Source organism: Mobula hypostoma, chromosome 8, assembly GCF_963921235.1.
Source record: "Mobula hypostoma chromosome 8, sMobHyp1.1, whole genome shotgun sequence".
NCBI lineage: Eukaryota > Metazoa > Chordata > Chondrichthyes > Myliobatiformes > Myliobatidae > Mobula > Mobula hypostoma.
The window spans coordinates 129,084,943-129,108,347 of NC_086104.1; the positions used below are offsets into that span (position 1 = coordinate 129,084,943).

At 41.6% G+C, this 23,405-nt stretch overlaps 1 protein-coding gene across 3 annotated transcripts in view; it reads right to left on the bottom strand.

The window, feature by feature from the left end:
- Positions 1 to 107: 107 nt before the first annotated feature.
- Positions 108 to 23,405, bottom strand: part of ncaph (non-SMC condensin I complex, subunit H) — a 71,733-nt gene continuing 48,435 nt past the window's right edge. Inside the window, exons 12-19 of one of the 3 annotated variants that reach the window (XM_063056814.1) lie at positions 21,023 to 21,145; positions 15,157 to 15,261; positions 14,891 to 15,055; positions 14,366 to 14,479; positions 12,975 to 13,054; positions 3,348 to 3,423; positions 3,043 to 3,127; positions 108 to 1,148 (exon numbers count right to left, since the gene is read on the bottom strand). In XM_063056814.1, coding sequence (XP_062912884.1) covers positions 3,068 to 3,127; positions 3,348 to 3,423; positions 12,975 to 13,054; positions 14,366 to 14,479; positions 14,891 to 15,055; positions 15,157 to 15,261; positions 21,023 to 21,145 — 723 coding nt within the window. In that variant the 3' untranslated portion in view covers positions 108 to 1,148; positions 3,043 to 3,067. The other 2 variants (XM_063056813.1, XM_063056812.1) reach the window with 2 other exon arrangements.

Below are 23,405 nucleotides of genomic sequence, written 5' to 3' on the forward strand. Positions count from 1 at the left end.
CTGAATTAATTTGGATATCAAGAATCTTACGAAGTCATATGTAAATCCAAAAAGTGGTGCTGTTTTACCAAGAAGTGGTGCACTCACTAAAGTGCAGTAACCTTAATCTGACAAGAAGAGTGAGCCTTTGGTTTTAGGGGGTCCAAATGGAAATAACTGTTTTGACAAAGAAGTTATTTCAGTCACTGGTGTCAGTAGTTTATGTACTAAATGCAACTTGTTTTTTAATAGAAAATGTGCTCTCATCTCAAAAACTTCTGTTTTCTCTCTATATAGTTAACCAAAGCTACTCCCTGGTGGATTTTTAGCAGTGTCTGCTGTCAATTCTTGGTTGTTCCCATTATGCATTAAGCCAGTAAAGGATGCTGGAAGAGAAAATGCAGACAAGGGAAGAGCTATTTTTCAAGCCTAGCTCCACCACATTATTCAAAGCCTTTTTAAAAATAATTTCAGCCACTGTATACATTAAACGTTGGAACAATGTTAGTTAAGAGAGCTTAGTCAACATAAAATTGTAATCAATGCGGACTTTCTGATGGGATACAAAACCACCATTTTCAAAAGCACATTTAGTGCCAGTCTAATAGAGCCGAGTCATGATTCAGTAGCACAGCATATAAACAAGTTGAGAGAAGTGGATTCTCCAGCTAGGAAGCCAGTGTAACAGTTAGCAAATTAAGGACAGCAAGTTTCACAAAATTTTGACTAGCAAAGGCAAAATTACTCAACAAAATTATATTGATATAGAATCAGTGCCAAATCTATTTCACACAGTATGGAAAATAAATGGACCAGAGACTAAAAGCTTCTGACGCATTCTACTGTGGAAAGATTGGAAGAAGCTTACATTTGTAAAGCTGATGACTTGTAATAAATGTTGAATGTTGAGCCATGATGAGTGGCTTTTGTCATTACAAGCAATTCTGTAAATCCAATGCCTGTGTTAATGTTCATATCTTTAGAAATAAACTTTTCAAAGTGTAATTTAGATCCTTCCATTTGAAATCATTGAGCAAAGTAACTGTTCAGACTGGATATAGCTCAAGTGCACTCAATTGAGCCCATCTTCTGGTAAACATTCTGTTCCGTTCATGTAGCTATTTTGTGGTAAATATGTGGCAGAAAGCATCATCGATTGGAACTTATCTCTAGAGCACAGTTGAGAAAGATTATGTAGTTTCCTGTGAAATGCCACCAAGAAAAATGCACCTAAACAAAGTTATTTATATTACATTGTTTACTCTAGTGATATTCTCAAGTAATGAAGTACTGAGGAAATACTTTATTCACCATTGTATGTATGGAAATGGAAACACAAATTGTTACTGCATGAACAAAGATGATGGACTTGAACAGGATAAATACTAGTCAGTGCAAAACTGTGTGGGGAAGTTTTTGGCTCACTTAAATGAGCAGGCAGAACTGAAATTCAGTGACCTCAAGCCGCAGGTTTACTTGAATTTTCTTCTTTTAAAATCACAAGGAAAATACACAAAGTAGTGGCAGATAGAAAATTGTCTATGGAAGTCTATGGTTATGTATTTTGGTAAAAGGAATAAAGGTGTCTATACTGTTTTCTAAATGGGGAGCAAATTCAGAAGTTGGACGTGAAAAGGGACTTGAGAGTCAAAGTGCAGGGTTAACTTGCAGCTTGATTCAGTAGTAAAGGAGGCAAATGCAATGTTAATAATTCATCTTGGGAGGACAAGGATGTAATGGTGAGGCTTTATAAGGGATTGGTTGGTCTGCATTGGGATAATTGTACGCTGTTTGGGTCCATGTCTCAAGAAAGGATGTGCTGGTATTAGAGTGTCCAGATGAGATTTACAAGAACGATCCCAGGAACGAAAAGGTTTATTTATTTCTGTGTTTGTTTATTTAAGAGATACAGCATGGAACCTTCCAGCCCGATGAGCTGCACTGCCCAGCAAACCACCTATTTAATTGTAGCCTAATCAATGACCAATTAACCTACTAACTAGAACATCTTTGGAATATGGGAGGAAACCCCCATGCGTTCACGGGAAGGATGTACAAGCTCCTTACAGTGTCAGAATTGAACTCTGAACTACAAGTGTCACACTAACCACTACACTACCATGGTACCCTATTATATTTGATCACTCTTGGACTGCACTTCCTGGAGTTTAGAAGAGTGTGGCGGGATCTCATTGAAACCTATTGAATAGTCAAAGGCCAAGATTGCGAGGAAGTGGTGGGAGAATCTAGGACCAGAGGGCACAGCCTCAGAGTAGGACGTCCCTTTAGAACAGAGGTGAGGAATTTCTTTAGCCAGATGGTGGTGAATCTGGAATTCATTCCCACAGATGGCTGCAGAGACCAAGTCATTGGATATATTTAAAGTGAATACTGATAGGTTCTTAAGTAGTGAGAGTGTTATGGGTCATGGAGGGAAGGCAGGAGAATGGGGTTGAGAGGAAAAATAAATCAGTCATGTTGCAGCAGACTCAACAGGCTGAGGAGCTTAATTCTGCTCCTGTGCCTTAGCGTCTTATGAATATTATTTGGTAAGGTATATAACTCATTGTTTATAATTATTTTACAAGACTGAATAATAATCAAAATTAAAATGTCTTGAAGTAACAGTAGATAGATCAGAGGTACAAATAATTTATTCATAAGAAAATTCTTATTCTGCCAAAGGAGTATGGGTTTAGCTATTTTCAAATAAAAAGTATAGTTGCAAGATCAGTAAATTCTCAATTGCTTTTCTAAATACACTTCTGAAAAAGTAGTAAGTAAAAAAAAAAAATTTTTGACCACATAAGCCCTTGTTCAAGCATTGGCTCCACACATTTGGTTCCATTTAACAATGAAGCCAAGCATGCAAATAGCAACCAATACTCTCACATATATTTAGTATTAATGGATAAAAACACACTTCTCTCCAATGTCTCAAAAGGAATCCATGATGCAAGATTTACTACAACAAGAAATTGAGGTAATGTTAAATCCTGACACAAGGCTCACTATCACAAGTAAACATTTACAAATATATGTACAATTTCTTCAAATGCTTACATATATATGTACAAACAAAATAGCTTCAGATTCCCTGTTTGATAAAAACATCTGATAAATCCTCTTTCCCTTTGATTTCGAGGTTCTGGAAAATAATAAATATGGAATTGTCAAACTTTATCCAGCCACATTTGCCCATCCAGTATTAACCAAACCTTCACCCAACCCAACTGATATCTGTGCCTTAGAATCACAAGGTTCTTGGCTTTCCAGCCCATCACCTCTAAACTATAAGGGTTGAATCTATACTTTAGGATGAATATTCAGTTATGCATGTAGCACTGAATGGAATATTATATACATACCTTTTCATTGGCCAAGTGCAATAAACAGGCAAATGCCATGGGAACTGACAAGTTCTTGGCCAATGTATTTGGTAACCTGCAGACAAAATAATAAAACAAACATGAGCACAATAATTACACCGACCACATATATAATAATGTAATAGAATCATAGCCATACAGCACAGAAACTGGCCTTTAGCCCACAGCTGATAATTAAGTACCCAATCAATACTCACGTCATTGAACAGGTACTTGGTAGATAGGCTCTTAATGCCTTGGCAATTCAAGATGCTTTCTAAATGATATGAAAGTGTCACCCTCTTAGGCAGCACATTGCAGATTTCAAACACCCAACAGATGAAAATAATCATCTATAGATAACTTTGAACCTCTTACTGCTTGCCACAATCTTATCCTGTTTAACCTTAGGCATTTCTATTATGGAAATATAACATAGTTTATATAATTATATAATTTATAGAATATGCTAAAGCTTCCCAATATTCACCATAGCTATGCCCCACCCACAATCTCTGTCAACTAACTCAACACTATCTTTGTGAATCTCCTGTGCATCTGCTCCAATCCAGGATTGCCCACAATACTCCAGGTACTTTATGGTTTAAACATTGTGCAATAATCTCCGTTTCTATGCATCCCTTCGTCAATGGAAACATAAAGGCAAATATCTCTCAGGGAACAAGAGGTGGGGTGCTCAGTAACTGAATTAGCAATGGGAGACTGCTTTGGGTCCAGTGACCACATTTCTGTTAGTTTCAAAATAGTCAAGGAAAAGGATGAAACATCCATGAGCCAGGACCCCAAATTTGGGCCACTGGTACCATCTGGGGGGAATAATTCTTGTAGTGACTATTGGCAAAGTATACACCCCTAGTGCCAGAAAATATGTGATAGCATTGCAGCGGTGGTAGCTTTCTATTAAGAAGCAGTGTATCATACACTGGAAAACATCAAAAGAAGATGATGACCATTTAGTTAGTCTTCAAGACTATGAATCCTGAAAAACATTACTTGAGGCAGTCCAAGTGAGAAACTATGCCCTTATTTGAGACGTTGCTAAAGAACTTGAAGAAAAAGAAGTCCCGAGAATCTACTATCACCGAAAGTGTCGAAGCCTCTTCACCATGAAGAGAGACTTCGAGACTCTGGAAAGGAAAGCCGAGGGAAGCATTACTGATGCAGCTAGTGAGGATACCCGTACATCAAAAAGGCCAAGTAGGAGATCTTCAGCATTTTTTTGTAATAAGGTGAAATTTCTGAAGGACTCCAAGTCACGTGAAAAGCTTACACAAGCTGTACAACTCAGAGCTGTCCAAACACTACAGGAATGTGCAACCCAAAAGGAAAATGGAAAGGTTCTAGCAGTAACAAGCAGAGACATAGTTGCTGCAGAGGCCCACTATCATGTTTCATGCTATAAGGACTAAACCAGAATCAAGAAAAAGCAACCTGAGTCAAAAAGAGAATGATGATGAAACAGATGGTGATGAAATGTATAAAAGGATTGAAAGGGAAGCCTATAAAGACCTTTTCAAGTATATCAGAACTGATATCATACCCAACAAGATGATTGTACAAGTCTCTTCTTTGGTCACGAAACTTGAATCCTTCATGCTATCTGGTGGAGCTACACTCTTCCAAGATTCTACAAGGAAGCACATTCATAGGAAACCGGAATCTGGGCTGGGCAATTCAGTGGATATATTTCCAGATAACAAAGGAAAATTGTTAATGGTTCCTGAAAGTGTATCATTAAGGGACGTTGTCTTGGAAATTCAAACTATACAGAGGGAACTCAAAGTTTGAAGGGCCAAAGCAACCAATTACGACAAGATCACAGATCAGACTTCATCACATATCACAGCAATCATTAGACAGGAGATGACTGTGTCTCCCTGGCCATTCCATCCATCTGATGTGAAAGACAGTGCTCATATCTCCACACTGGATCAACTAGAGCGGCTTCTTGTTGGACTGCTCACTGGAAATCCTGTCACCAAGACTCAAACACAGAAGGTCACTGTTCGGGTTCAGTCATTTAGTCAAGACATAATATATGCTGTGACATGTGGTCAACATAAACCACCAAAGCACCTTCTACTTCCTTATGCAGTAAAAACACTGACGGGTAACACTGAGCTCATCCAAACACTGACAGGCCCGGGCATGGCGTGTCTTACTCCCAACCTGAAGAGAACGACACTACTCTGTGTCTCCAAAAGCTAGCAACAGCCTCCAACCAGAGAGTTGTACTTCCAGCCTCCATTCAAGTCTCATGTCTTCACCAATCTTGCATGGGACAATATCGAAGACTTGAGGAAACTCTCACTGGAAATGGTACATCACATAGAGTCAATGGCATAGTGGTACAGGCCAATTTTCTGCCAAGAACTGAGCTTCCACACAGTGAGAAACTGAAGCAGAGATCAGTCACCATTGAGGACCAAGAACTGGAAGTATATGTAGCAGGTGCATGTGTGGGCCCACAGCCTCTCCCAGCCAGGGAACGTTGTGTCCAGGAAACCAAGGAAGCTGCTCTTCCTGCCTGCAAGAAGAACCTGGTGTGGACACTTGCAAGGCAAACAGATCCAGAGAATCAGACAATCCCAAGCTGGACTGGTTTTAATATCAGCACCAGGGACCAAGAACCAATCTCACAAGATATTGCTGGGTATCTGCCAACCATTAATTCACCAGCCACAGAGTTGACCACAGTATCTGAAATCCTGAACCAATCAGAGCTAATCAGGAAGGAACTTCATCTAGAAACATAAAGCTACCATTGGTGCAATGCTATCACATGTTTTCTAACTCTAGAGATGAATACCTTGCCAAAATCACTATGAGCATTATTCCCCTCAGATGGTACCAACCAGCCCTACTGGCTCACAGACTAATGTCCACAAGTTATAGTCCAGGTCTGGAACAGAGCCAACATAAAACATTAGGGAGCATCTAGCTGGTGTTGACTAGTTATTTAAAGGCAAAGGAACAGTTGGCAAGTGGGAGGCTTTTAAAAGGGTTATGCAAAGGGGGCAGGGGTAGCACGTTCCTGTTAGACTGAAGAGTAGACATAACAAGCTCAGGGAACCTTGGCTGACAAGAGATACAGGCTCTGGTAAGGAAAAGGAAGGAAACATACATACATCACATTTAGGCAATAGGTTACGAATGAATTCCTCAACAAATATGACCAGGCTTAAGGGCAAATAGAGGGAATGAGATGGATTTGGCAGGCAGTATTAAGCATAATCCCAAGTGTTTCTTCAGCTCTGTTAACACTAAAAGGGTGACTAAGCAAAGACTAGGTCCTCTTAAAGATCATCAGGGCCGCTTATGTGTGGAAGCGTGAAAGATGATTGAGATTTTTGATGTCTTTTTGATGCTTACGGAGGAGAATATCATGGATGTCAAAGAAATTAGGGAAATAAGTAGCGAGGTCTCAAATCTCAGATATATTATGAGAAGGGAAGGATTTGCAGCCTAGAAGCACAATAAAATGGGCAAATCCCCAGGGTCAGACCAAGTGAATTTTAAGAGAGAATGACGCATCCATAGCCGATAAGGGAACTCAGACAACAAAAATTAGTGGGAAATTGAGGATCAGGAAGCTTTTAAAATCAACAGAAGGCAACTAAAAGAGCCAAAAGGAGAGAAAAGTTGAAATATGAAGATAAGCTAGCTAACAAGATTAAAGAGGATACAAAACATTTTTCCAGATAAACGTATGAAGAGTAAGTGAGAGGCGAGAGTATATATCATCATACCACCGGAAAATGACACTGGTTAGTAATAGGGGACAAAGAAATGGCAGACAAACTGAACATGTATTCTGCTTCAGTCTTCACTGTGGAAGACACTGGCAATATGCCAGAAATTTGAGTATGTCAGGGCAGAAGTGAATGTGTCGTTGCTATTAGTTTCTTGAAAAGCCGAAAGGTCATCTGGATCAGATGGACTACACTCCAGGGTTCTGAAAGAGGGGGCTGAAAAGATTGCAAAGGTATTATTAGTGATCTTTCAAGAATCACTAGATTCTGGAATGGTTCCAGAGGAATAGAAAATAGCAAATGTCACTCTTTAAGGGAGGAAGACAGGAAAAAAAGGAAATTATAGTCCAGGTAGCTTGAACTCAGTGCATTCGAAAGATGCAGGATTCCATAATTTAGGATGTGGTTTTGGGGAACTTGGAAGCACATGATAAAATAGGCTAAAGGGGAAATCTCGCCTGACAAAGCAGTTGGAATTCTTTGAGGAAATAAAGGCTGGATAGACAAGCAGAGACAGTAGGTCATTGGGTCATAAACACAAAAAATTCTGCAGATGCTAGAAATCCAAAGCAATATGCACAAAATGCTGGCGGAACTCAGCATCTGTGGAAATGAATAAACAGTCAATGTTTCAGGCTGAGAACCTTTTTCAGTACTGTAAAGGAAGGGGGAAGGCACCAGTAGTTTAAGTGCCACACATGAGGCTGCTTAAAAGGATAACTGCCCATGTTATTACAGGAAAAATACTAGCATGGACAGAAGATTGGCTGAATGGCAGGAGGCAAAGTAAGGAATAAAGGGTGAATAAAGAATGATGGCATGAACATCGACTTCTCTAACTTCCGCTAATGCCCCACCTCCCCCTCGTACCCCATCTGTTACTTATTTTTATACACACATTCTTTCTCTCACTCTCCTTTTTCTCCCTCTGCCCCTCTGAATATACGCCTTGCCCATCCTCTGGGTCCCCCCCCCTTGTCTTTCTTCCCGGACATCCTGTCCCATGATCCTCTCGTATCCCTTTTGCCTATCACCTGTCCAGCTCTTGGCTCCATCCCTCCCCCTCCTGTCTCCTCCTATCATTTTGGATCTCCCCCTCCCCCTCCAACTTTCAAATCTCTTACTCACTCTTCCTTCAGTTAGTCCTGACGAAGGGTCTCGGCCTGAAACGTCGACTGCACCTCTTCCTACAGATGCTGCCTGGCCTGCTGCGTTCACCAGCAACTTTGATGTGTGTTGTAAGGAATAAAGGGGGCCTTTTCTGATTGGCTGCAGTGACTAATGGTGTTCTGCAGGGGTCAGCGTTAGGACCATTTCTTTTTACATTATATGTTAATGATTTGGATGACAGAATTGATGACTTTGTGGCCATGTTCGTGGATAATATGAAGGTAGGTGGAAGGACAGGTAGTGATGAGACAGCAGGGAGTCTCCAGAAGGACTTAGACAGATTAGGAGAATGGGCAAAAGGGTGACAGATGGAAAAAGGAATGTTTACAGTCATGCACGTTGGAAGGACTAAAGGAATAGACTATTTTCTAAATGGGAAGAAAATACAAAAACCAGAGGTGCAAAGGGACTTGGGAGTCCTCGTACAGGATTCTCTAAAGTTTAACTTGCAGGTTGATGTCAGTGGTAAGGAAGGCAAATGCAATGTTAATTTTCATTTCAAGAGGACTAGAATATAAAGGGATGTAATGATAAGGCTTTAGAAGACATTGGTCAGACTGCAAGGAGTGTTGTGTACAGTTTTGGAGCCCTTAAGTAGGAAAAGACGTGCTGACATTAGAGAGAGTCACGCGTAAGTGCATGAGAATGATCCCAGGAAAAAGTTAACATATGAGGAGCGCTTAACGGCTCTGGACCTGGATCGCTGGAGTCTGAAGGGGGATCTCATTGAAATCAATCAAATTCAATACTCATGCTGGTGATAATAAACCTGATTCTGATTCTGAATATTTAAAGGCCAAGAAAAGATGGGTGTGGAGACGGTTTTCTAAAGTGAAGGAGTTTAGGACCAGAGGGTACAGCCTCAGAATAGAGGGACATCCATTTAGAACAGAGATAGGAGGAATTTCTTTAGCCAGAGGGTGGTGAATCTGTGGAATTCATTGCCAATAATGGATGTGGAAGGCCAGGTCATTAGATATATTCAAAGCAGAGGTTGATCTGTTCTTGATTAGTCAAGAAAGGTTACGGGGAGAAAGCAGAAGAATGAGATTGAAAGAGATAATTCAACCGTGATCGAATGGCACAGCAGACTCGATGGGCAGAATGGCCCAATTCTGCTCCTATGGGAGGCCAGGAAATAAATCATGGAGGCCCTTGTAGAGATATTTGCTTCCTCATTACCCAGTTGCGAAGTTCTTGCAGAGGGCGTTCCACTTTTTGAGAAGGGCAGCAAGGACACACCAAGGGTCGAGAGGACGATGAGCCTGACTTCAGTTATAGAGAAGTTACTGGAGGGAATTCTGAGGGACAAGGTGGAGCAACACTTGGATATTTGGGAGAAGTCAACAAGGTTTTGTGCATGGGAAGTCATGTTTGATGAAACTTTTGCAGTTTTTCCAAAGAGGTTGAGGAATGGCAAATGGATTTCAACTGCGATAAATGTTTGGATAGTCAAACCAGTGAATGATGAATCAAATCATTGACGGGAACCAATGAGTGTTGTAGAAGTGCACAATTCACAAGTAGACAGGATGGCTTTCATCATTCAGGGCACTGAGTTCAGCACCAGGGACATTATGTTGCAGTCATACAAGTCATTAGCAAGGCCGCATTTGGAGTATGATGTACCGCTTTAGTCAGTTATAGAAGAGACAATGTCAAGCTGGAAAGGGTGCAGAATAGATTCATGATGATGCTGCCTGGGCTAAAGGGCCTGAGTTGAGAGAGCTTAGTCACACTCGATCTTTATTCCCTGCAGTGCAGCAGAAAGAAGGGTGATACTCAGAAGTTTATTAAACCATGAAGGGTATGGATAATATAGACATTTATATTCTTTTCTCTGGGCTTGGGGGATTATGGGCTGAACACTGGAAACTTAAGAGGGAAATCAGAAAAGCTAAAAGAAGGCATGAGCTTGCTTTAGCCGTGAAGGTGAAAGAAACGTCTAAGGGCTTCTTCAGATATATTATGAGCAAATGTTTAGCAGGGGACAAAATTAGTCCCTTGAAGATCAGCATGGTCATTATGCATGGAGCCAAAATAGATGGGCGAAACTGTAAATGGATTTTTTTGCTTCTGTATCTGAGAGATGGACATGGTCTACAGAGTTGAGGTAAAACGGCAGTGAGATCATGGACCATATATGGATTACAGAGAAGCAGGTGCTTCCTGTCAGAAATTGCAGGGGCCCTAGCAGAGATACTTAAAATGTTCTTGGTCACAGGCGAGGTGCTGGAGGATTAGAGCAGTAGTCTCCAACCACCGGGCCACAAAGCATATGCTACCGGGCTGCGAGGAAACGATATGATTTGGCGATATGAAATGATATGAGTCAGCTGCACCTTTCCTCATTCCCTGTCACGCACTGTTGAACTTGAAATAACCTACCAAATCATACCAAGTAACACATAAAACCTAAAATAACACTAACATATAGTAAAAGCAGGAATGATATGATAAATACACAGCCTATATAAAGTAGAAAAAATGTATGTACAGTGTAGTTTCACTTAACGGAATCGGGAGGATTGAGCCAAAACCGATTTGTAGAGAAAAAAAAATCGGCACGTACACGCATGCGCACACAGGTGCCTGCGCAAGGCTTCATGGTCATGGTAGTCTTTCTCGGGGTAAACTCAAGTGTCCCGGGATTTGACTGCTACTTTTGTCCCTTATTTGGGAGTGAGGAAGTTGGCAACCCTAACTGTAAAAGACATGTAGAGGTGAGTTTCACCCTACTTGAACACCCCCCCCCCCCAGTCCGCAAGAATATTGTCAATATTAAACCAGTCCGTGGTGCAAAAAAGGTTGGGGACCCCTGGATTAGAGGATTGCTAATGTTGTTCCATTGGCTAAAAAACCTCTAAGAATAGGCCGGGAAATTATAGGCCAGTGAGCCTGACCTCAGTAGTGGGCAAATTATTGGAAGATATTCTATAGACCTGATAGATAAGTATTTAGGTAGACAGAGTCTGATTAGGGATGGTCAACATGGCTGTGTGCATGGTAGGTCCGTGTCTAACCCATCTTATAGTTTTCTGAGGAGGTTATCAGGAAAATCGATGAAGAAAAGGCAGTGAATATTGTCTACATGGACATTACTAAGGCCTTTGACAAAGTCCCACATGGGAAACTGCTCAAGAAGGTTCAGTCACTTGGTATTCTTGGGGGTCAGTGTGGACATGGTGGAGGATTACAAATACCTGGGGATACGAATTGACAATAAACTGGACTGGTCTAAGAACACTGAGGCTGTCTACAAGAAGGGTCAGAGCCGTCTCTATTTCCTGAGGAGACTGAGGTCCTTTAACATCTGCCAGACGATGCTGAGGATGTTCTACGAGTCTGTGGTGGCCAGTGCTATCATGTCTGCTGTTGCGTGGTGGGGCAGCAGGCTGAGGGTAGCAGACACCAACAGAATCAACAAACTCATTCGTAAGGCCAGTGATGTTGTAGGGATGGAACTGGGCTCTCTCACGGTGGTGTCTGAAAAGAGGATGCTGTCTAAGTTGCATGCCATCTTGGTCAATGTCTCCCATCCACTACATAATGTACTGGGTGGGCACAGGAGTACATTCAGCCAGAGACTCATTCCACCAACATGCAACACAGAGCATCATAGGAAGTCATTCCTGCCTGTGGCCATCAAACTTTACAACTCCTCCCTTGGAGGGTCAGACACCCTGTGCCGATAGGCTGGTCCTGGACTTATTTCATAATTTACTGGCATAATTTACATATTACTATTTAACTATTTATGGTTCTATTACTATTTATTATTTATGGTGCAACTGTAACGAAAACCAATTTCCCCTGGGATCAATAAAGTATGACTATGACTATTCAGGATAAATAGAAAATTGGATTTGACATTGGCTTTGCAGAAGCCAGATGGTTGCCTCTCTGACTGGAGGCCCATGACTAGTGGTGTGCCAGAGGGATCAGTGCTGGTCTGTTGTTGTTTGTCATCTATGCCTGGACTTGAAGACCTAAGTGACAGTGAAATGGTGAATATGTTAGGATTTTATTCTCTGGAGCACAGGAGAATGAAGGGAGATTTGATTGAGGTATACAAAATTATGAGGGGTATAGGTAGGATAAATGCAAGCGGGCTTTTTCCACTGAGGTGGGGTGAGACTAAACTGTCATAGTCAAGGGTGAAAAGTGGAATATTTGAAGAGAACATGAGAGAGAACTTCTTCACCGAGGGCTGGTGAGAGTGTTGATCGAGCTGGCAGTGGCTGTGGTTGGTGTGGGTTCGATCTCAACATTTAAAAGTACATGGTATGGAGGGCTATGTTCCTGGTGCAAATTGATGGGTCTAGACAGTTTAATAGTTCGGTATGGACTAGCTGGGCCAAAGAGCCTATTCCTGTGCTGCAGTGCTCCATGACTCTATAAATGGGACTGTCAGGGAGGACGGAGCGGGCAGCATACACCAGTTGGACTAAAGGGCCTGTTTCTGTCCTGTGTTACTCTATCTCACAGTGATACGGAGACAAACACAGGTTGCACTTTAGAACAGTTAGCATAATGAAGTAAAATTCCTCCTTTGGGGCTGTATAATTTTATGATTCTAATCAATTGACTAATTAATTTCTGTTAATAATTATTCAAGAGCAAAATTATTCGTAGAACAGTGTACATTTTGGTTAGAACAATTTAAGATTAAAAAAAAGCAAACCTTTTAAAGAGTTCTGTGGTAACAGCTGTTAAGCTTTGCTGTCCTTTCACTGTCACCTTTGGCTCTTCAGTTTCTTTATCCTAAATAATCAAACAGAAACATGAGTGAATACAGTACTTGCTTTCAGAACATCGCATAACTTTACAGCCAATGAAGGGTTAGTGTTAATGTAATATAGACACAGAATACGAAAGCTGAATAATTGATGGATGAGGGGCAAATATTGATACAGACACCTGGACAAACTGCTTCAAATTTGCAACAGACAAGATGCTGGAGGAATGCAGCATCTAAGGAGGGAAATAGTCAGTTTATGTTTAGGGCCAAGAACCTTCATCTGGACTAAATGACGTTGGGCTGATGGCCAGTATAAAGAAGTGGAGTGAGCAGGCAGATAGCAAGTCATTGGTAGGATCCAGGTGAGGAGGGGTGATAGGCAGATGGAGGAAGGGAGAGTGGACAGAAGCTGGGAGGAGGCTACAAGAGCTAAAGACCATAAGCCCATAAGATATAGGAGCAGAAGTAGGCCATTCAGCCCATCGAGTCTGCTCCGTCATTCAATCATGGGCTGATCCATGACGGAATCTGATAAGAGGGAAGAGCATGGAACCAAATCAGGCTTGACCCACAGTGAACCTCCAGCAGTTTGACTTTTGTTCCAGATTCCGGCACGTGCAGTGTCTTGTGTCTTCATTTGTCATAGGTGCAGTTGGGTTCAAGACAAGTTTCACCTGCTTCCAGTCATTACTCATTGAAGGAACACTGAATTTGTCAACTTTCAGTAAAATGCTCCCCTTCTACCCATTTTTTCCATCCTCCTGACCTATCCTGTTTACTCCCACATTCACCCCAGCACCCAGATCTTTCTCATCCTCTACCCACTCCTTCTGCCTATTACCCACAAACTTCCTCCACAGGTTCTACATCCCATCTGTGCTCCCAACCTCCCTCACTTGATTCCATCCCCACCCTCCAACTCCTATCGTGGCTACTTCCACTCCGGCTTTCAGACCAGGTGAAGAGTCTTAACTGTCCATTTCCCTTCAACAGCAGCAATCTGACCCACTCGAGTTCCTCCAGCATCTTGTGTGTCACTCTGGATTGTAGCTTCTCAGTCTCCTGTCTCCTCTCTGCTTCAAAAGAGTTCATTCAGGAAAGACAGCATCCCCATAGGTCTTCTCTGAAAGATGCGTTTTCGGACAATGCACTGCAGTACTTCCTCAGCACCGCACTGGGTTTTCAGCCTCAAACCTCTGACCCCAGATTTAAACACACAACCCAAGTGCTGACCGCAACCAGCTCGTCAGAGGATTACCAAGACAGGGGTATTACAGATCCAGGGGATCAATTACTTTAAAATGTTTGCTAATCCCACTCAGAACATGCCTTACCTTTCCGTCAGAGACCGCTGCGTTTCCAGTAAGGAGTTCCCACATATTCTGCTTTAATCTCTTTACATCCATCATTTTTGCTGTTTTTGAATAATTCAATAGAATTTTGTTGACCTGTAAAAATTTCAAGCTAGAATGGTAAACTTTTGCATCTTGGAGCCAACCAAGTTTATTATTTCATTCAACTCAAAACCTGGTCTTGGATGAGGAGGAGCTTCCAGCTTTACCAATAGTTAACGATCCCAACACGGTGGGATCACTGCAAAATGATTAGAGACTACTAGTGACCAAGCTTGACATTTCTACTGTACACTCCTTCTCTAACTGTTATGAGTGACCCAGATGACCCAGCCCAACACATTGTAGTACATACCCACAAAAATGTTTGCCACCAACACTTAATTTCCAGTGAAGGATCTGATAAGTCTATTTCTATTCCGAGCAAGTGTAATCTATTCTGTGTACTGTTCGATTACACTGCAACAGTCCTTTATTTGTCTTTACTACAACCAGTTGCACACTTACTTTCTGGGGCTCTGCCACTAAGTTTTCTCCTCCATACGTTGTGATATCTGACCACTTTCTATCTTGCTCCAGGATATTCTCCTCCTGCTCCATTTCAGCATTAGCTCCGAACTCAAAGGAGTCATTCGCACCAACAAATCCATCATGCTCATCATCACTATCCATCTGTCACAAAAATAGAGAGGAACCAAGGAGTTTATTTCATAAGTAGATAACGTTAACTGCTCGAGAAAATTCCACAAAATGTGTTTGAGCAAAACACAAACCTCAGCTCTAGGGCAGAAATTCGAAGTGTCATTGGGATTGTTATAATCATATTCCCCAATTTTTTCATCTTGGTCAGAGACATTTTCTTTCACATTTGGCTTTATCTGTAAACAGACAATTTTAGTGAAAAATTTCAGACTGAACAAAACACACAGGTCAACAGAGGAAAATCAGAATCGGATTTAATATCACCAGCATATGTCGTGAAATTTGACAACTTTATGGCAGCAGAATAATGAAATAAATGATAAATAAAGATAGAGAAAAAAACTGAGTTATATTAATTGTGTATATCTCTATTAAATACTTAAGTTTTCTAGCAAGACAATGACCCCAAGCAAAAAGTCAAAGCTACACAGGAATGGCTTAGAAACAACAAAGTTAATGTCCTGGAGTGGCCAAGTCAGAGTCCAGATCTCAATCCAATTGAGAATTTGTGGCTGGGCTTGAAAAGGGCTGTTCACTTATGATCGCCATGCAATCTGACAGAATTTGAGCAGTTTTGTAAAGAAGAATGGGGAAAAATTGTAGTGCCCAGATGTACAAAGCTGATAGAGACCTATCCACACAGACTGCCAAAGGTGCATCTAGTAAATACTGACTTGAAGGGGGTGAATACTTATGCAATCAATTACTTTGTGTTTTATATTTGTAATTAATTTAGATTGTTTTGTAAAGATTAGTTCTCACTTTGACACGAAAGAATCTTTTTCTGTTGATCAGTGTCAAAGAAGCCAAATTAAATCCACTGTGATTCAATGTTGTGAAATGATAAAACATGAGAACTTCCAAGAGGGGTGAATACTTTTTATGGGGTGTGTGTGTGTGTGTGTGTGTGTGTGTGTATCCTGGGTGATGGGGTCCTTAAATGATGGATCTAGCCTTTCTGAGGCATCGCCCTTTGAAAATGTCCTCGATTCTGGGGAAGCTCGTATCCATGATCGGGTCTGATGTTTGCAACCTTCTGCAACTTCTTCTGATCTTGAGTAGTGGGTCTTTCATACCAGATAGTGATGCAATCAGTATGGTACAGAGCATTCCAACTAACTGCATCACCGTATGTACATCTCTGTACGGTACATCTATAGAAATTTGCTAATGTTTGGTAACACACCAAATCTCCTCAAATTCCTAATCATATATATCCACTTAGTAATTCTTCATAATTGCGTCAATATGTTGGGCCCAGAATAGATCTTCAGACGTTGACACCCAGGAACTTGAAGCTCACCCTTTTCACTGCTGATCCCTCAGTGAGGACCAGTATGTGCTCCCTCAATTTCCCCTTCCTGACGTCCACAATCAGTTCCTTGGTCTTACTGATATTCGTCAGGAAGGGGTTCAGCCCGAAACGTCGACTGTACTTTTTTTCCCATAGATACTGCCTGAGTTCCTCCAGCATTTTGTGTGTGCTGCTCAGATTTCCAGCATCTGCAGATTTTGTGTGTTGAAACTGAGCTGCCTGACATAGGCATTGCTGTTGTCCAGGTTGCTGAATGGACAGCCTGTGAGATTGCATCTACTGTAGACCTTTTGTGGTAGTACAGACTGCAGTGGGTCCAGGTCCTTGCTTAGGCAGGAGTTAATTCTCGTCGTGTCCCCCCTCTCAAAGGACTTCATCACAGTGGATGCGAGTGCAAATGAGTGATAGTCATTGAGGCAGCTCACTCTGCTCTTCCTGGACACTGGTATGATTGGCACCCTTTTGAAACAGGTGGGAACCTCCAAATAAAGCAGTGAGAGACTAAAAATATCTTTGAACACTCCCGACAGTTAGTTGGCACCAGGCAACCAGGTCTCTGAAGGAAAAGGGACTGAAGAGGAAAATGGTGATGTTCGGGGATTCAGTAGTTAAAGGGATCAGACAGGAGAGTCTGTAGATGTGAAAGAGACTCCCAGATGGGTGTGCTGACTCCTAGGTGCCAGGGTCAAGGACATCTCAGGTGGGTACACAGCATTCTGAAGTGGAAGAGTGTACAGCCTGAAGGGTGTTGGTACCAACGACACATCTAGGAAAAGAGGAGAGGTCCTGAAGAGAGAACATAGGGAGCTAGAAAGGAAGGTAAAAAGCAGGACCTTAAGCATAGCAATCCCTGGATCGCTGCCTATGCCATGTACCAGTGAGAGTAAGAGTAGGATGATAAGGCAAATGAAAGTGTGCCTTAAGAATTGGTGCAGGGGGCAGGGATTTAAATCTGTGGATCATTGGGATCTCTTCTGGGAAATGTATGACTTGTACAAATAGGACAAACTATACCTGAACTCGAGAGGTACAAATGTCCCTGTGGGCAGGTTTGCTGGAGCAGTTGGGGAGGGTTTAAACTATGTTGGCAGGGAAATGGGAACCAGAGTGACAGGTCAGATAATGGAGTATTTGGGGTAAAGATGCAATGTGTAGGAAGACAGTGAGGAACAATAAGGCAGTGGATAGGGCACGGTTCGTGTCAGTTGAATGGGCTGAAATGTGTTTACTTTCAATATGAGAAGTATCAGGAACAAGAGTACATGGAATTATGACACTGTGGCCATTACAGAGACTTGGCTGTCACAAGGGCAGGAATAGCTGCTGGATATTCCAGAGTTTAGTTCGATGGCCATACTGAATCTCATACTAGGCAATGAACCTGTAAGGGAACCGATATCCTTGCGGGCAGGTTTGCTAGAGCAGTCTGGGAGGGTTTAAGCTAACTTGGCAGGGGAGTGGGAACTGGAGTCATAGGGCTGAGGATGGGGTAGTTGGTTTACAACCAGAGGCAGTATATACTGAGGCTGCTAGCAAAGAGAGGCTGATGATAGGGCAAAATTGCAGTCAATGGGATGAGTTGCAACGTAAAAGGGGGACAAAATTGAAAAGGGTGTTGAATGCAGGACTGAAGGTGTTACATTTGAGTGCACGCAGTTTACAGAATAAGGTAGATAAGCTGTAGCACAGATACACATTGGCATGTATGACATTGTAGGCCACACTAAATCTGAACTGAAAGAAGATTATAGCTGGGACCTTAACTTCCAAGGATACACATTGTATCAAAAGGATAGGCAGGTAGGCAGAGGGGGCGGGGTGGCTCTGTTGATAAAAAATGAAATCAAATCCTTAGAATGAGGTAACATAGGATCTGAAGGTGTAGAATCGCTGTGGGTAGAGCTAAGAAACTGCTAGGGTAAAAAGACTGATGGGAGTTATACTGAACAGTAGCAAAGATGTGGCCTGCAAATTACAACAAGAGATAGAAAATGCATGTTGAAAGGGCAATGTTATGCTTGTCATGGGGGATTTCAATATGCAGGTACAAGGTGAAAAACACATTGGCACTGGATCGCAAGAGGGGCATTTCATAGAATGCCTACAAGATAGCTTTTTAGAGGAGTTTGTGATTAAGCCTACTAGGGGATCAGCTATTCTGTATTGGATGTTGTGCAATGAACCGGAATTGATTAGAGACCTTAAGGTAAAGGAAACCTCAGGGGCGAGTGATGATAATATCATCAAATTCACCCTGCAATTTGAAGAGGAGAAACTAAAGTCAGATGTATCAGTATTACAGTGGAGTAAATGGAATTACAGAGGCATGAGAGAGGAGCTGGCCAAAGTTGATTGGAAGGAGACGCTAGCAGGGGTGACAGCAGAACAGCAATAGCTGGAGCTTCTGGGAGCAATTCGGAAGGCGCAGGATAGACACATCCCAAAGAAGTACTCTAAAGGCAGGATGATGCAATCATGGCTGACAAGGGATGTCAAGACCAACATAAGACCCAAAGGCATATAATACAGCAAAAATTAGTGGGAATTGAGAAGCTTTTAAAAACCAATAGAAGGCAACTAAAAAGGTAATAAAGATGGAAAAGATAGAATATGATGGTAAGCCAGTCAATAATATTAAAGAGGATACCAAAAGTTTCTTCAGATATATAGTGCTAAAGAAATGCAAGAGTAGATATCAGACTGCTGGAAAATGATGACTGAGAGGTAGTAATGGGAGGCAAGTATTTTGCATCAGTCTTCACTGTGGAAGACACCAGCATTATGCTGGAAGTTCGAGAGTATCAGGGGCAGAAGTGAATGATTACCATTACTGAGGAGAAGGTGCTTGGGAAACTGAAAGGCCTGAAGGTAGATAAGTCACCTAGAGCAGATGTCTACATTCCAGGGTTCTGAAAGAGGTGGCTGCAAAGATAGTGAAGGCATTAGTAATGATCTTTCAAGAATCATGGCTCAGCAGGACTGGAAAATTGTCACTCCACTCTTCAAGAAGAGAGAGAGGCAGAAGACAGGAAAACATAGGTCAGTTAGTCAGATCTCAGTCTTTAGGAAGATGTGGTTTTGGGGTACTTGGAGGTGCCTGATTAAATAGGCCAAAAATGTTAGAATTATTTGAGGAAATAACAAGCAGGATAGACAAAGGAGAGTCAGTGGATGGTGTTTATTTGGATTTTCAGAAGGCCTTTTACACGGTGCCACACATGAGGCTGCTTAACAAGTCAAGAGCCCATGGTATTACAGGAAAGATACTAGCACGGGTAGAGCATTAGCTCCTTGGCAAGAGGCAAAGAGTGGGAATAAAGGGAGCCTTTTCTGATTGGCCGTTGGTAATTAGTGATGTTCCACAGGGATCTTTGCTCGGGCCGCCTCTTTTTACGTTATATGCCAATGGTTTGGATGACAGAATTGATGACTTTGTGGCCAAATTTGCAGACGATATGAAGATAAATGGAGGAGCAGGTAGTGTTGAGGGAGTAGAGAGCTGCAGAAAGACTTAGACAGTTTAGAAGGCCAAGTTAAAGGTCAATAACATGATTCCTAGCAGACTGGAGGAACAGGAGGATCTTGGGGTCTATGTCCATTGAGGGATCTATGGACATAGACCCCAAGATCCTCCTGTTCCTCCAGTAAGTTGCTGCTCAAGTTAAAAGGGTGGTTACGATGACATACGTTGAGTTAGCTTCACTAGTTGGGGGATTGAGTCCAACAGCCAGTTGGTAATGTTGCAGCTCTCTAAAACCCTGGTGGGAACACACTTGAATATTGTGTATTTCTGGCTGCCTCTTCATGAAAAGATGTAGAAGCTTTAGAAAAGATGCAGATGAGATTTACAAGGATAGTGTCTGGATTAGAGAGCATGTCTTATGATGAAAGATTGAGCAAGTGAGGATTTTTCTCTCAGGGGTGAAGGAGAATGACAGCTGACCTGGTAGAGATGTATAAGATAGTAAGAATCACACATGAGGTGGACAGTCAATTTCTCTTTCACTGGAACGGAAATGGCTAATACCAGAGGGCATATTTATTAGGTGAACTGAGGAAAATATTAAGGTGAATGTCAAAGGTAGTATTTTGTTTTAACTCAGATTGTCGTAAGTGCATAGAATGCACGACCAGGCGTGATGATAGAGGCAGATACATTAGACATCCGAGAGACTCCTAAATAGCCATATGAAGGACAGAAAAATGAAGGGCAATGTGGGGGGGAGGGAACTATTGCTCAAATTGACATAGAAGGAGCTGTCTGTTAGATGCTGGGTTTCAATGGGAAAGAACTTTATATGGAAATACTGTCTATCTAGGGTAGTCAGTCATTTGTTATTCTATTTCTGAAATGTTTTTATTTTTGTTTATTTCTATTCACAAAGACGGCGATCTACTCTTCAATCTTCTTCCTAATACATACAGGAATGGGGGAAATCATCCTTCTCAGTTCCATTGGAAGTAAATCTAATAATGAAAACTTGTTATGAGCCCACAGGCCAATGTGCTTTAGGGCTCTGGTAAGGTGCCTTGCCTTTCAAACCCTCATCATAGAGATAGAATGCAATATATCATTACCTTATGTATATTACTTCAATTTACTGAAAAGCATCTCTATTTACCTTGATAGATGGTTTAAGGAACAAACAGGTTATGTTGTCTGGATCATAGTGGAAATCTGTAGGCAGTGTCGTCAACTTCCCGTTATGTCGGTCTAATGTAGCTTTAGAGATAGTTGTAGCAGCCTAGGGAAACAGGGTACAATAGTAATGGTTCAAACATTGACTCCCTTGCTCCCCATTAAATCAAGTTCCATCCCATAGATACCAGATCTATATTCTTTGGAGTTTAGAAGAATGAGGAGTAATATTATTTAAACATACAAGATCCTGAGGTAATACAACATGGAAGCTGGTAAGATGTTTTCACTCGTGGGAGAACCTCAGATGAGGTGAGGGGACAGGGGCAATGAATGGGATTTAAAACTGAGCTGCACAGCTGATTCTTACAGATCTCTGGAATCTCTAACATGGGACTTCCTGGAAGGTATATCATCTGCTATATTTAAAAATAGAGTAGATATTTTCTGAACAATATAGGAACTGGGTGCTAACAGAATTGACAAAGGTGAAGGCAAGGCATGGGGCAGAATATTCACAAATATATTGAATAGTGAGGCAGGCTCAAGGGACTGAATGGCCTACCACTGCATCTAATGCTTTATGTTAAAACATTGACACCACCTTATGCTGGCATCCTCAGTCCTTTAGCAGTCAAAGCACAGCTTGATAAATTTACTTGTATATAACTGTAACTGTGAGGAATAATCCAGAATGGGAAACACTGATGTAGATGATCATAGATGTAACACCAATATCTCTCTTGTATGCTACATAATTCAGTTTTATAAAGGAATTGTCAACATTCCTTTTGCTTCAGGTCCTCTCTAGTATTTTTTTCCGTATGCTTTATTTCTGCCTTTCACTAATAACTCAGCTCCCTCAGTTCCCTCTCCTTTTTTAATTCTAAATATCATACTTAACTGTTCTCTTATTCATCTGCTTACCTTTCCTTTAAACTCTAGATATGCCAAGCTTTATAGGTTTGGCTCTTTATTTTGGTGTGTCAAATTAATGGAAATAAAATCCCTTACATTGCAGACTAATAGAACATCACAGAACTGTAGGGCACAGGAACAGGCAATCTGGCCCATCACGTCTGTGCCAACTGTGATGCCAATCTAAACAAATCTCATCATCCTGATCATAGTCTATATCTCACCATTTCCTACCTCTTCACACGTCTGAATGCCCCTCTGACATCTGCTTCTACCACATCTACTGGCAGCACTTTCCACTGCTTGTAAGAGAAGAATTGCTTAGCACGCTTCCTTTGATCATTCTCCCTCTCACGAGTACTTGACACCACAAGATCCCTATGTACATCAACGCTCTTGCCATTTATTGTATATTTTCCTCTTGTATTTGATCTCTGAAAACGCAACACTTCATTCATATTTGGTTTCAGCTCCATCTACTATTTCTCCATCCATATTTCCAACTAGTCTATATCCTACTGTATCATTTGTAAACCTTCCTCTCAGTCCACAGCTCCACCAATTTGCCAGTCATTTGCTAACTTGCTAATCAGACCTCCCACAATTATTTCACAAATAGAAGAGATCCCAGCACTGATCCTTATCAGACACAATTGGTGATAGGCCTCCAGTCAGAGGAACACCCTCCACTACTTCCATGTCTTCTATATCCAAGGCAATTTAGTATTCAACTTACCCTCTCTCAGGTCCCATATGACTCAATCTTCTGCACCGTATCAAGTGCCCCCAAAAAGCACCTCACTGAAATTTCAATCACCTGGCCAGGCTCATTCCCAATCCAAGGTCCAATACGGCCTAATCCCACCTTGGATTACCTACATTCTGTCTGAAGAAACACTTTTGCATGCACCTAATAAATTCTTCCCCATGCAAACCTTGGCAATAAGAAGTAAACCCTATAGCAACCCTTGTTGTTTTTTAACCTTTCTGTGATTTGTTCCTCTAGATACTACTGATTATTGAGAGACCCACAGTATAATCCCATCACAATGATTCCACCCGTCTTATCCACAAGTTCTGCCCATGTGGCTTCATTGACCTTCTCCTCTAAGATTTTCTCACTAAGTGCAGCTGTGACCTTCTCTCTAAACAGTAATTCCTCCACCTCTTTTACATCCTTTTCTATCATATCTAAAACATTTGTACCCTGGAATGTTGATCTGCCAATAGTGCCTTGTCTCAATCAAGTTTCTGTAATGACTGCAACATCATAGTTTCATGTACCAAATCAAACTCTAAGCACATCTGCTTTCCCCATTGTGGTCCTGCCTGTTATTGCTATTCGATTTACTTGATTAAACCTCTACCTTCTCCTCAATCACTCCACCTGCTGTCCTAATGCTGTGGTCCTCACCAACAACCGTCCCCCAAATGATTTAAATCCTTAC